The sequence below is a fragment of the Eretmochelys imbricata genome, chromosome 10 (genome assembly GCF_965152235.1).
Source record: "Eretmochelys imbricata isolate rEreImb1 chromosome 10, rEreImb1.hap1, whole genome shotgun sequence".
NCBI lineage: Eukaryota > Metazoa > Chordata > Testudines > Cheloniidae > Eretmochelys > Eretmochelys imbricata.
The window spans coordinates 44,414,044-44,427,010 of NC_135581.1; the positions used below are offsets into that span (position 1 = coordinate 44,414,044).

The window sequence follows — 12,967 nt, forward strand, 5'->3', positions numbered from 1 at the left end:
GCTCATTGGCTGGTGGGCCATGGCCCCTCAAGCCTGTTGTGAAACATCAGGCTGCAGCTGGGAAACCCAGCAGCTCCTTGTGGCTCTGGAAGTGCAGACAGAAGGCCCTGGTGCCCTTGTCCAGGGAAATGGGGCAGAGTCTGGCTCTCCCAGCCAGGCGGATGCAGAGGATCCCTGACTGCCATTCAAGGGAGGCTAAGCGGACCCCACCCGTTCCATCTTGAGACTCTGAAAGGTGACCCCACCTCTTCCCGTGGAGTGGGGCAGGAGCCTTCATCTCTGCTCCAGAAGGTCTCAGCAGAGCCTGGAGCCCTCCCTGAACCGCTCACCCAGGGAGCCACTGAGCAGTTCCCCTCTCCCAGCTAAAGTGTCCTAGGGGTGCTCTGTGCCCTTGGCCCAGGCCTCGGCGCTCACTGCCCCACAGTCCAATGCCCATATCTTTGTGGTGCAGGGGTCACTGGGCACTCAGGGCTCCCCCTGGGACCCTGTCTGGAACTGAGGACTTCCCTCCGTTGCCCTGTAGCATTCCCTCCCATAGCAACCAATTCCCCTGATGGGAGGGGAGTGGAGTGGGTGTTACCTGTAATGCCTGCCAGGGCTGGTATCTGACTTTATTTCCAAGGCACTAGCTCAGCCGCCAGCAGGCATTGCTTTGTGCCCCGTTGCCTTGGTGCTTTGAACTGGTGGCTCTCTGAGGATGGGGGTGAGTGAGGAGTGGAGGCTGAAACCCCTTGTGGCATCTGCCACGGAGCCATCCAGGTAAACTAATCCCTTCGCCTTCTTGGCCCAGCTGTGGTGCCTAACCGGGTACCTGAATGTTGCTGGCCGGAAGGCTCGGGTGCATGAGGTGTGTCTCCAGGAGCAATGAGCCGGCCGTGCCATGAGGCGGAAGCAAGAGCCTGGGCGTTGCATTCTGCAGGCTGAGCCATAATCCGGCTGCAGGGGCAGGACAGCTCTGCCAGCCCTCCCTGGGGGACAGTTACTATGGTTACAAACCTGTCCCCAGCTCACCTGGCGCTGGGGGTCGCTGTTCACAGCTGGGCAGAGCCCCTAACTCTGCCTGCAGCACCCCCAGGCGTTACTTCTGGGCTTAGGGCGGCGACACTTCCGCCATCTGGCCACGCGGTGGCGCCGTGGCCTGCTCACAGTCTCTGCTGTGCATCCACCTAGCCGCCGGGTGGCGCTGTGGGCAGCCGGCCCGCGCTCTCCCCGGACTCACAGCGTCCTTCTAGCCGCGTCCGCGATATAGCTCTTTTCCCGGCATCCTTTGCCCTCTTCACCGGCCGCTGCCAATATGGTGGGTACCGGGCCTGGCTCGTTCTCGCTCCTTAATCCGGCGCCATCTGCCCCGGGCCGGGGCTGCTGGGGCTGCCGGGGCTGGGGCCGCGCTGGGGGCTGCTGCCGCCGCCGGGGGACGGGGCGAGGCCCGTGGGGCAGGGCGGGGAACCTCGGGCGGGCTGGCTGGGGAGCCGCACGGGGCCGCTACGGGCCAGGCCCGGGGAGCTGTGAGGGGGGCAGGCGGTGCCTGGGCTCGGCGATCCCGGGGCGGCCCGGGGCGGCTCGGGGCTTTGGGCTCACCCAGCCCGGCTGCAGGGGTGCGGGATCCGCGCTCGCCCATGTTGGGGCCGGGCCCTGCTGGGGTCCCGTCGGAGGGGTTGGGGGGAGGAGCGAGCCGTGGTATCTCGGGGCGCTGCGCGGAGTTTGCGCCCAGAGCAGGCCCGCTGCGGTGTGAGGGTCCCTGGTGTAGGCCTGTCTGCCTCCCTGGGTCTCACTGCGGGCTGGGACCCTGCGAGCAGTAGTTTACGGAGAAGTATTGGCTCCCCGTAATGAGGCAGTTTTACCCATGCAGAGTATGGGTATGGGGGCAGGGCCTCTAAAAATAGCCGTCAGCATTACTGCCTGCACAAGAAGGTTGGGGGCTTGAGGGTGAGTAGAGAAGCCACCGCTTCTGAGGCCTGGGGTTCCTTGTCTTCTGGGTAGTTAGACACATCACTGCAGTTTTCTGCGTATTAGGCCAGGCTAAGGGTCATGTTAGCCTCCTGTCTACAGGCTTGGATGTAATGAACTCCATGTGTCAGGCTTATGGATTTAGTTTTCTGAAGGAAAGTTGCCCCCTGTTACAGGGTACAGGATTAATGCCACCTTAGTGGCTCTTTAGGAGCTCACCAGGAACACTTTGAGCTGGAAGCAGAAATAGATGGGTAGATTTTGCTATTTCACACTGTGGTGACTTGTTCTTCAAATCTTCTAGGGACGTGTGCGAACAAAGACCGTGAAAAAGGCGGCCCGGGTCATCATTGAAAAGTACTATACCCGGCTAGGGAATGATTTCCACACGAACAAACGGGTGTGTGAAGAGATTGCCATCATCCCTAGCAAGAAACTGCGCAACAAGATAGCTGGGTAAGGCAGCCCTGGGATTTACTGTACTCTTATATGAGGGTTTAGTTTTACACATTCTAGCTCTGGGGTGGTGAGAAGAAACTCATTCTGTTACAAAGGTATTAATCTAAGTACGTTTTGATAACCTCAGTAAATGCATCTTGCTCTGACACTGGAGCTGTGGATTAAGGCTTATGGAGTGCTGAAACATCCCTAGTGAGCTAGGAAGGCATTGATTTTTAATATATCAGAGGGGTAGCCGTGTTAGTCTGTATCCACAAAAACAACGAGGAGTCCGGTGGCAGCCCTTAAAGACTAACGGATTTATTTGAGTATAAGCTTTGGTGGGTGCAAAACCCACTTTTTCAGATGCATGGAGTGAAAATTACAGATACAGGCATAAAGAAATGGAGTACTTGTGGCACCTTAGAGACTAACCAATTTATTTGAGCATGAGCTTTCGTGAGCTATAGCTCACTTCATCAGATGCATACTGTGGAAACTGCAGCAGACTTTATATATACACAGAGAATATGAAACAATACCTCCTCCCACCCCACTGTCCTGCTGGTAATAGCTTATCTAAAGTAATCCTCAGGTTAGGCCATTTCCAGCACAAATCCAGGTTTTCTCACCCTCCACCCCCCCACACAAATTCACTCTCCTGCTGGTGATAGCCCATCCAAAGTGACAACTCTTTACACAATGTGCATGATAATGAAGTTAGGCCATTTCCTGCACAAATCCAGGTTCTCTCACTCCCTCACCCCCCTCCAAAAACCCACCCCCATACACACACAGACTCACTCTCCTGCTGGTAATAGCTCGTCCAAACTGACCACTCTCCAAGTTTAAATCCAAGTTAAACCAGATACAGGCATAAATATCATGTGCCAATCTGTTAAGGTGCCACTGGACACCTCGTTGGTTTTTGTAGATTTTTGTGAATTTTGAAGGGTAATGTCCACCTGGTTAAGTCAACTTAAATTTTTACACTGGCAGGGATCAGAAAATTGTTTGTAATATCACTAGATCAATCATATCTTTAGAAATACAATCTCTAGAATGTTTAAGCATCATGGAGTACTGCCTTACTTAATCTATATGGTAGATTAAGTAACACATGCTCTTTAGTCCTTACCCAGCATCTTAAAAACATTTAACTTCTGGATAATTTTTCCGTTGGCTTTTGGGTGTCAGGAGAAATTGATTCTTACCTATACTTACTAATTACAACTCAATCCCTGCTTAATGGAAGTGTGCTCATAGAATCTTCCTTATGTTCAAACTCTTTTTCTGATAGACTAAAATCTCTTTATTTCTCTACTCTAGTAGCACTTCTGAGTGTCATTTCCTTTTAGCGTAGCTGTTTCATTACTGTTTTGTTTTAAAAGATTTTAACAAGTCTTGGCTCAAGCTGTGTGTATCTCAGCTAACAAATACGCAGAGTTGCATGGAAATCTTTTTCTCCGCTTGTCCATTGTTTTTCCTGGACTCCTCTAGCAGGCAGCTGTCAGGTTAGCTGGTCAGACTTCCCTAGACACTGAGGCCTAGATCCTCAGAGGTATTTAGGTGCCTAACTCTCATTGATTTAAACAGCCTAAATACCTCAGGGGATCTGGGCCTGAATTACTTGGTGTTCTGGAAGTGCTAAGATGTACTTCCACATTTTAATCTCTTATGAACTCTGTTTCACTGCCTTTTTGGTCAGAGCTTGTTGTATTTGTTTTCCTTGGGGCAAATCCAGTATGGGAGTGGGTGAGTTTTTACGTCATGCTGCGATTAGCGTTCGCCACTTGCATTGCTGCAGGCTCAGGATCCCTGTGCCACCTGACTTTTTATGGGGGGAGGTAGAGAGAGGCTTGCTGATTAACAGAGCTGCAGTTCTCCAGCAGGCAAAGTCAGAAGTGTCAAGTTATTCTCTTGCGTACCCCTGGAAGAGAGGTATACTGAAATCAGGTGGGTCCTGGAGGCCTGTTGCTGTTTGACTTGCCTCTGCCAGCCTCATGTGTGCATTTGCAGCTGCATTGAATTAGAGCTTGAAGGAAATACCCTGGTGTCTAAGTTGGGTTGTTTATAACCAGCCTCCCAAGGCTTCAGTCACTGAACTAGGAGAAATTGTGTGTTTGGCTTACTTGCTTTGAAACCTGCATTCGAAAGTGACTCTGGTCTTGTCTGTGACCTGGTCATTGATAGTGCAGGGAGAGGAACTTGTGAAAGCTTTTCCCGTGTTTGGAGGGCTCATCCTCATTCCTACCAAACCCTGTAACTTTCAGACATTGCTGCTGGTCTCCTTGCGCCCTTCCTCTCCCAGGAGGCAGGACAGGAAGGCCTTCTGCTGCAAAGTTAATATGGTCTCTGGCTGTGAAATGGCTGGGTAGATTTGAGCAGCTGTGGGCGTTTAACTATGAGACAGATACAAGTGACCCACCTCTCTAGTGACCCATCTCTTCCAGTATTACGGAGAGCAGAGATGTAAAGCTAGGGCTTCCTCTGGGTGGGTTAAAGCTGTTGTCAGTGTGAGATATATAAGAAAATGGGGTGCCAATTGACTAGTTTCTGGATTCTCCCTGCAGGTATGTCACCCATCTGATGAAGCGTATTCAGAGGGGGCCTGTCAGAGGTATCTCCATCAAACTGCAGGAAGAGGAGAGAGAAAGGAGGGATAACTATGTCCCTGAGGTAAGATTTCTGGCCACACTTGGGTGCACCTCAGGCCTCTTTTGCCAGGCAGAGTGGCTCATCCTGCCATGCTGGTATCCAGCTTCTGCATGGCTAACAAAGGGGCTTCCATTCTACTTATCACACCAGCAACCATGAGATCTCTCCTTTCCTGAGAAATGGGACCATGACCGGATAGCCTGAGTTAGCTGCACAGAGCTGGGATTTATGAGAAGAATCCAGGGTGCCAGACTGATGACTTGTCGTGAAAAATCCCCAGGGACATAGGGAGCCAGGAGCTCGTGCTCTCTAATCTCAGCTGTACTGCTGATTTGTGTTGTGGAGCAAATAATCTCTGCCTCCATTTTCGGATCTGTGAAATGTGGAGAAATAACTCCCTTGGTGTAAAGTGGTGTGAAAGCTGCGATGTATGTTTTGAATCTCATTGAAATTCAAGAGAACTACAACCTCCTGCGCTTATCTGTGGAGGGTCCAGAATGGGACTGGGCTTTCCTGAACTCACACTTGGACGGGCAGCGGAAGAGAAAGTTGTCGCTCACTTGTCATTGCTTCAGTTCAGTTCACCCAGAAATCTGATGGCCTAACTAGCATCTCCCCCACCCCCTTCCGCTCCCCAGCTGGGTTTAAAGGGCTCTCATTCTGAACCTGCATTCGAAAGTGACTCTGGTCTTGCCTGTGACGTGGTCATTGATAGTGCAGGGAGAGGAGCTTGTGAAAGTTTTTTCCCGTGTTTGGGGGGCTCGTTCCTATCCCTACCAAACCCTGTAACTTTCAGACACTACCTCTTACCCTCATCTCCAGTCCAATGTGGTGGGTGTGGTAGGTGACCTCAAATTGGCTTCCAGCAAAATTATTTTTGCAGCACCATGGACTATGAAGTGACAAACAGCAACAAGCCAGCTTCAGGCCCTGTCTTCAGTGTACAGTTCACCCAAAGGTTGGCACTCCATTGTGACCACAGGTTTGGTTCTGTGGCAGATTCTGAGTGTAGAGTTCAGTTGTCACTAGAAGTCTTATGAAAAACAAGTGTGCCGCCAGTGAGTGTAATGGGAGCTTTGATGTCACGGAGTGGGCTGGGGTTATTCCCTTCTTGATACCTGGCTTGCAGATCTCATCTTTCCCTGGAAGTAGGGAATCACTGCTTATATCCAGTCCATGATGTGCTGGCTGGGTAGCACCCGATGTAAATGCAGGAGGACTGTGCCTGCTCTTGCCTCCCTCCTGATAGTGTGTGTTAGGCTGGCTCCCTCATAGCTACCACCCATGTGTCCCAATCATAGGACTGGAAGGGGCCTCAGGGTCACTGAGTCCAGTCCCCTGCTGTCACTGTCAATCCCATCCCCCTCATGTCTACCTGTGAGGTGTCTGCCCTCTCACAAAAGTTCTAGCCAGCTCTGAGAATTTGGCATGCTAGGAACATAGGGATAGCCATACTGAACCCCAGCTCCATCTCTCCCAGTGCCCTGTCTCTGGCAGTGGCCAGCCCCAGAGGAAGGTGTACGTACCCTGCAGTAGGTAGATGAGGGAGAGATCACGCCCCCACCTTCCTTTGATTCTCTGTGCACAAAATGTCCGACTGCTAGAATAATGCAGCTAGTGACCTGTTAGTATCTGCGCTTCAAGGGCAGGACTTGCTGGTATCAGCTGAACGAGGAGAGCCCTGATGTAGCTGTCTTCCCATAGTGTCACTGAGCGGGGATATAACTCCTTTGTACTCATGTTGCAGGCAAGAGAGAGTGATTGTGAGTCACTGTGAAACTCTAAAATAGGCTTCTGGCAGAACCTCTTGCAAAAGCTACAGTAAAACTAGGCAGATCTCTTGCTCCATTTATCAGACAAATGCCTGCAAGTGTCATTTCATGGCAGATGAAAAATAGCTATTTACCGAGAGCCCTTAAATAAGAAGCATGTACAGGAACTCATGGCAAATCGTTGGCTGACTCCTGCATTAGGGGTTTTGGATAGTCAGTGATAAATGCTTGAACTCTGGAGCAAAAGAGAGTCGTCTTGGCTCACTGTACTATGTCTCCTGCTTCCTTAGGCCGTAGGGGTGCTGTTAGAACTTGGAGATGATCAAGGTTCATATATGTTGTGATCGTGCCACAAAGGCAAGATCAAACAGTTACAACAGGACATGTAAAGCTTGTAGTGTAAGCGATGTTTGCAACGGATCCAAGGTGGGTGAGCTCTGGAAGGAGAGAGTTAAATCCGGTTCAGACTTGGAAATTTCTACTATTTATTGCCAATTTAATTTAAAATGCGTTTAGTTATAAAACGTCCATGCTGTGGTGGTCTTTTGAATTGACACTACTGGTGGGGTAACTTACTGGGATTTTCCAAAACTGCCACAGGCAAAAAACCAAAATATTGAAAATGAAAGCCTTGGTCTGTAATTTAACTCACTAACCTCAGTGGGACCATTCATGGAAGGTCAAACATGTACATAAGTGTCTGCAGCACTGGGGGCTGAAACTGTATTTTTATTTAACATTTCTCTTATGTAAGAATGTAACTTCCTCCAGTACCCAGCAGTGGCCAGTATCAGAGCTTCAGGGGTGTGGACTGAACAGGGCAGTTAGAGGGATTCACCCTGTTGTCACTTCAAAACAGACTCACTTCAGTGTTAACAGTGAGAAGTTATTTAGCCTGTTGATACACTGAAAAGCTTCCCAATACCTGTTATGCACGCTGTCCAAAAGCTTGGCTACTGAGCTCATTCACGTCTAGGCACCTGGGGGCTTTTGGAAAAAATCACACCCTCCAGTGACTTAGGCACGTCAGTCCCATTAGCTTCAAATGGCAAACTGTGAAGGGCAGAGCATAGCCTGGTGGCGGTGGTTGAAATATAGCCTGGGCTCATCATTGTCTGAGTTTGTGGTGCTGTCACAAGGGTGGTAATGAAGCGTGGCACTTTTCTCTCTCAGCTCAGAGGAGTACTTTAAATGAGACTGCTCAACAGTATCATGAAATTCTGGTAACAATTGAGAAACGTGACTAAAGTGGGTGCTGTCTTTCTGAACTAAAACAGTAAATTTTAACCAATTGTGAGGGCAGTATCCTAGGCACAGCTGGAGTTGCGACGGTCCCATATGCTTTAGGGAAGACAGCTGAAGGCAGAAGAGACTGTCCCTGCTGAGAGCTCCTGTTCTGCTCCCTTGCAGCATTGTATGGCAGGATTCTTGGTGCACTTTGCAGCTCTCCCCACAGTATTTATGGGGCAAGTGGAGCTTCCCCAGGAGAGGAAGGTGAGGGCAATGAGCTGTGGTGGAGGCTTTGTCCCTGCAGCTGTTTGTGAATGAGAAGCATTTGTCTTAGCTCAGGGCTTCTCAAACCCTTCATTCCCATTTGGTGATGTGAGTTTAGCAACTGGACTCAAGGGGTCGGCGCTATGTGAGCTTGGACTGTACTGGAGCTTGGACTCCCTGGACTGGTTGGGGACTCGCAAGCTTTGTCTGTAGGCACCCACTCCAGCTTCTGACCATCTCTGAGTGGGGTCTGACTAACGCTGGACTCCCAGAGCTCTGTGTGTGTGAGTGATGTTTAACAAAGTGCATCTGTGTTCCTTTCCCTCTGCAGGTCTCTGCCCTTGACCAGGAGATCATTGAAGTTGACCCAGATACTAAGGAAATGCTGAAGCTGCTGGTGAGTGTGAGCTCTTCAGAGAGATTGGCTTGTGCCTTCACTCTTAGCCATCATAGCTCGGTGCAGACTGAAGGCCTTGTCCAGGCACCAGGGAGAGCCTCCTAGCAACAGCTGTTTGGAGGACTTTGTTATGAGCAGATTTCAAGCACTGTTACTCTGTGAGAGCTGGGCCATGGACTGACTGGCCTCTGTAGTGTGATTATTATGAATTGGCCAGAAAAAAAAAAAACCCAGCAGTGGCTGGAAAAGATGCTAGAAGCCTGCCAGCAATACTATGCTGACCCTGCTAGCATGGCTTTCAACTGCAATACAGCTAGGCAGTTCTTCACCTACATCTCAGGGACCCAGAAACCCACAGTCAGCACCTGACAACCTTTGTGTGTGTGTGTGTCTCTCTCTCTATAAAGTGGGTAACAGTGCTCACCCACCTCTGTCCAAGCTCTGGGACCGGTGGATGTGATATATTAGTTATACTGGGGTGGGGCTGGGGCTTCTGAATTGAAATATGAAAGAGCCAGAGCTCCTGAGCATGATCAAGGGCCACAACCCTGCTAGAAATCCTAGCACCAGCAGCATGAAAGGGGGAGGGGCAGGATACCTGGAGAGGACTTTGCCGTGGACCTCACTAGCGGTGATGGATACACGCGTTCTCTTCCCTCCCCACCCACCCCCAGTCTCTTCTGTATCAGCCTCTAGGACTCAGTGTCTGGTGTGGTTTTTCCCCAAGCTCTCCTGCATGCAATGCTCCTTTGCACTCGGAGTTGCTCTTAGCTGTACAAGGGCCTAGAAGCCTGTTTTTGTTTTGCGTCTCCCCTTCCCCACTGGGACATGTGCTCTGATACCAGAGCTGTGCTCAAGGCCTCCTGCCCCTGATTAGAACACAACCACTACAGAAGTAACTCAACGCTGGGTAAGCCTGTGATGTCTGGTTTCCAGCCCAGCTGCCAGCATGTTAACTGTGTAACTTTCACGATTGGGTGCATCTCCCACCCCAGTCCAGTAAATGCTCAGTCAGGCTGGTCCCTAAGTGTCCCCACCCTCCATGTGTCAAATTTGCAAGCCCATTGGGGCTCACTGCTGTGTTGTGTGACACTTCCCCCTCCCTGTCCCTGCAGCACTGTCTCCTGTCTGTGGACAGGCTGAGGGACTCGCCCTCTGTTCTCACTGGGATTCGGGGTAGATGCGTTTGTGTGTTGGCAGGGAGAGGCGAGGCAGAGCCTGCTTTGCTTTGATCTGGGACCTCTCCCAGCAAAGAGGAAGGGGCAGGCTGGCATGCTGAATGTGACCTGGTCTGTTCCATATGTCTTCCAGGACTTTGGCAGTCTGTCCAATCTGCAGGTCACGCAGCCCACTGTGGGAATGAACTTCAAAACACCAAGAGGAGCTATCTGAATCCATTGCTGTGCTGTCACTTTTCCAATAAACGTGGGAAACCAAACCTGTGCCCTCTCTCCACTAGTGCTGGGGTGTCGGGGGGGCGGGGAGGGGCTTGACTGGCCCTTACTGCGGGAGGGAGTGTCACAGGAGCAGGAGGCCCATGAACAGTGACTAGGGGTGGGGGCTTTCACTACTGTTTTGGAGTATGGGGATGATCTTCCTCTGCAGAGCGCCCATAGTCGCTGTGTTTGTGAATGCAGTATCTAGCCACCAGAGGGCGATAAACACAGTGCATTGTCCTCCGAGCCTAGCAGAGTAGTTCTGATCTCCTGGGAGGACGGTAGCTATGCCCTGTCCCCCTGGGGAGTGGCTGCTGGACCCTTCTGAAGGACAGCAGTTGGTCCTGAACGCTGTGTTACTCACCAGGATGAAGGTGCTGAGGAGTGGCCTGAGGGCTGTTTGCACAGGGAAGGTAATATTGGTGTAAGTGACAGTGTATGTAAACTGCTAGTTCTCCCCGTGTAACCCCCACATGGACACACTCATATTCCAGCACCAGAGAGTTACCCTGGTATGTCTAAGTTGGTTAAATACACTGGTTTAATCATACCAGTAACTGGTAAAGACTGTCCTGTGTGGACAAGCCCTAATGCCCAGCTGGTGAGACTGTGAGCTTGCCAGCTCTCCCTTACCGTGTATCACCAGGGTGGAGGTGAGAGTTTCAGCCCAGCAGGCCCCCCCCAATACCACACTGGCGCCTTAGGTCCTGGTGTTGCTCTCTGGTTCCATGGGCTTTGTCTCCTCTAGGTCAGCGGTCTCCCCAGCACATGAGCTGCAGGTACTGCCTCATGCAGTGCCATGCATACTGAGGCATGTGCTGTGTGATGCATTACCAGATGGGAGGCATCACAGTGTGCTCACAGGAGGTCCAGACATGCCTTGTGCTGGTGCTGGCATGCTTAGGACTTTCTGATTGACCTACCCACCATTGCGGAGGGGGCGCTCTACACACACCTTTCCTACACTCTGGGGCAGGTGTAGATGTAGCACCCTGCATGCATTAAGTAGTGCTCTGTCCCCAGTTCCAGTCAACCAAGGTGGATTAGCAAACTAGGGACACCAGGTAGTGTGTGCTCTGAGCCCTGACACTGCAGCATGGGGGCTCTTTACCTTCTGTGAGTCTCAGAAGAGCTTGCAGCGAGGCAGGGGAAAGCCCAGGGGAGGGGTGACTACCTGAACACAGTGCCTTCTATGATGATTTGTTCAGTTACACCCTTGTTTTCAGAATGCAGAAGTGCGGTCGCTGGGGTTACTGTGAATTGGAGAGGTTCTGCTGGGAGTTTCTGTCCCTGATGCCCTCCGTACTAAATCTGTCTTGCAGCCTCCTTATCGAGATGTTTCCTGGCCTGGGCTGTACCAGCACATCCGTGGCTGTATGGGGTTTGAAAAGTCCCAGATTCAGCTCATTGTGTGTGCTGTCAATTTCTCTGAAATAAGCTGGTGAGTCCCAGTATGTGAGCACTACTTTCCACTCCAAATAAACCACCTTCCATGGCCAGTCACTGCACGCTCTGTCCCCTTCCAATAGCCCCAGCTAGACAGACCGTGTCCATGGTGGCAGGGCTACAGAGGGGTCCTCAGGGCTGGAGAGGAGCAGGGGAAATGAGCTGCCCTGGGTTCTCTAGCTGGTTGTTGTATTTCTGCTCTAGACAGTCAAGAAGTAAAAACAGAAGTCTTCAGTCGGGTCACTTCTGAAATGTGGGCCTCCCCTGTGCCTGAGGTGGGCGTGTGAAGATGTCCTCAGAGGGGTGTGCTCTGAGTCACCACAAAGCTCTTAGCTTCTTGGGTAGGAGACATGCTAAAAATGCAAAATAGGAGCAGCTGAGATCTGACACGGGAAATTGACTAGATCCATTCCCAAGAGACGTGCAGCATGGAAACAAATTGTATCAATAGCAAAAAGGACACAGTATCTATAATGTCTCTAGTAATCTCAGGTGTGACTAGTAACCTGGCTAATTCATGGGGTCCAAAGCCAGAAGGTACCGTTATGACCATCTAGTCTGACCTGTATAAGACAGGCCACAAGCCTTTGCAGAATTAATTTCTAGTTGCACTAGAGCATAACTTAAAAGAAAAATCCACTCCATCTAAAAATTGCCAGTGCTGGAGAATCCACTGTGACTGCTGGTAAATTTGTTCCGATGGTTAATTCCCCTCACTATTAAACATTTACACTTATTTCCGGTCTGAATTTGTCTAGCATCAGCTTCCACCCCCCTGGATGGTGTCAGACCTTTCTCTGCTAGGCTGACTTATAGAGTGAGCAGCGTCCCAGCTGTTGGCCGGTTACCCAAACCGGAACCATGCCCCTTCACAGAGTTGCCTGGTGGTAGCTGAGCTGCTGTCAGTTTAGGGTATTGCCAAGTAAACTGCAGTTAAAGGAGGTTTGGATTCCATGGTGAAAACCTCCATCCTTGCCAACCTGATCACTAGTGATGCAGCCAGGTAAGTAGCAGAGGCTAAGGCCTGGGTGTGGGTGATTTTCCATTTCCTCCTTCCATAGAAGCTGTGGGGTGTGTGCACTCTCCCCTGGGGACGCAGTTACTAAACACCTGTTTATAGTAACCATTGTGAGCATCAGGCTGGAAAATATCCCCAAGGTGCGACTCACTCACTCAATAGCAGCCGATGCTGGAGCTCCAGGCAGGTGAGTGACTTCCAAGCATAGGACTTTTCCACTCAGTGCGTTGCCTCTTAAGTTTTCTCTCCAGCTCCTGCATGCCTGCGAGGTTCACTAACCTCGTGAGGTCTGTAATGCTCTGGCACAAGCTAGGCTATGCTGAGAGGCCATAGCTATCTAATGCACAGCCTCTCCAGTAAC

The 12,967-nt window shown here is 50.9% G+C and overlaps 1 protein-coding gene and 2 non-coding genes across 3 annotated transcripts; all 3 read left to right on the forward strand.

The window, feature by feature from the left end:
* Positions 1–1,218: 1,218 nt before the first annotated feature.
* RPS17 (ribosomal protein S17) lies at positions 1,219–10,144 on the forward strand. Its single transcript, XM_077828634.1, has 5 exons — positions 1,219–1,297; positions 2,252–2,403; positions 4,959–5,064; positions 8,641–8,706; positions 10,018–10,144. The coding sequence occupies exons 1-5, from the start codon at positions 1,295–1,297 to the stop codon at positions 10,096–10,098; spliced, it is 408 nt and encodes a 135-aa protein (XP_077684760.1). The 5' UTR covers positions 1,219–1,294; the 3' UTR covers positions 10,099–10,144.
* LOC144271781 (small nucleolar RNA SNORA71) lies at positions 4,528–4,661 on the forward strand. The gene has a single exon (XR_013347419.1). It is a non-coding gene; the product is annotated as a small nucleolar RNA SNORA71 (small nucleolar RNA).
* LOC144271780 (small nucleolar RNA SNORA71) lies at positions 5,708–5,842 on the forward strand. The gene has a single exon (XR_013347418.1). It is a non-coding gene; the product is annotated as a small nucleolar RNA SNORA71 (small nucleolar RNA).
* Positions 10,145–12,967: the final 2,823 nt, after the last annotated feature.

What these genes read in the sequence shown, in the direction of transcription:
- RPS17 (XM_077828634.1), top strand. An exon ending in CTGCGCAACAAGATAGCTGG is followed by an intron (nt 2,404 to 4,958) that starts GTAAGGCAGCCC and finishes TTCTCCCTGCAG; the next exon opens with GTATGTCACCCATCTGATGA. An exon ending in GGGATAACTATGTCCCTGAG is followed by an intron (nt 5,065 to 8,640) that starts GTAAGATTTCTG and finishes TTCCCTCTGCAG; the next exon opens with GTCTCTGCCCTTGACCAGGA.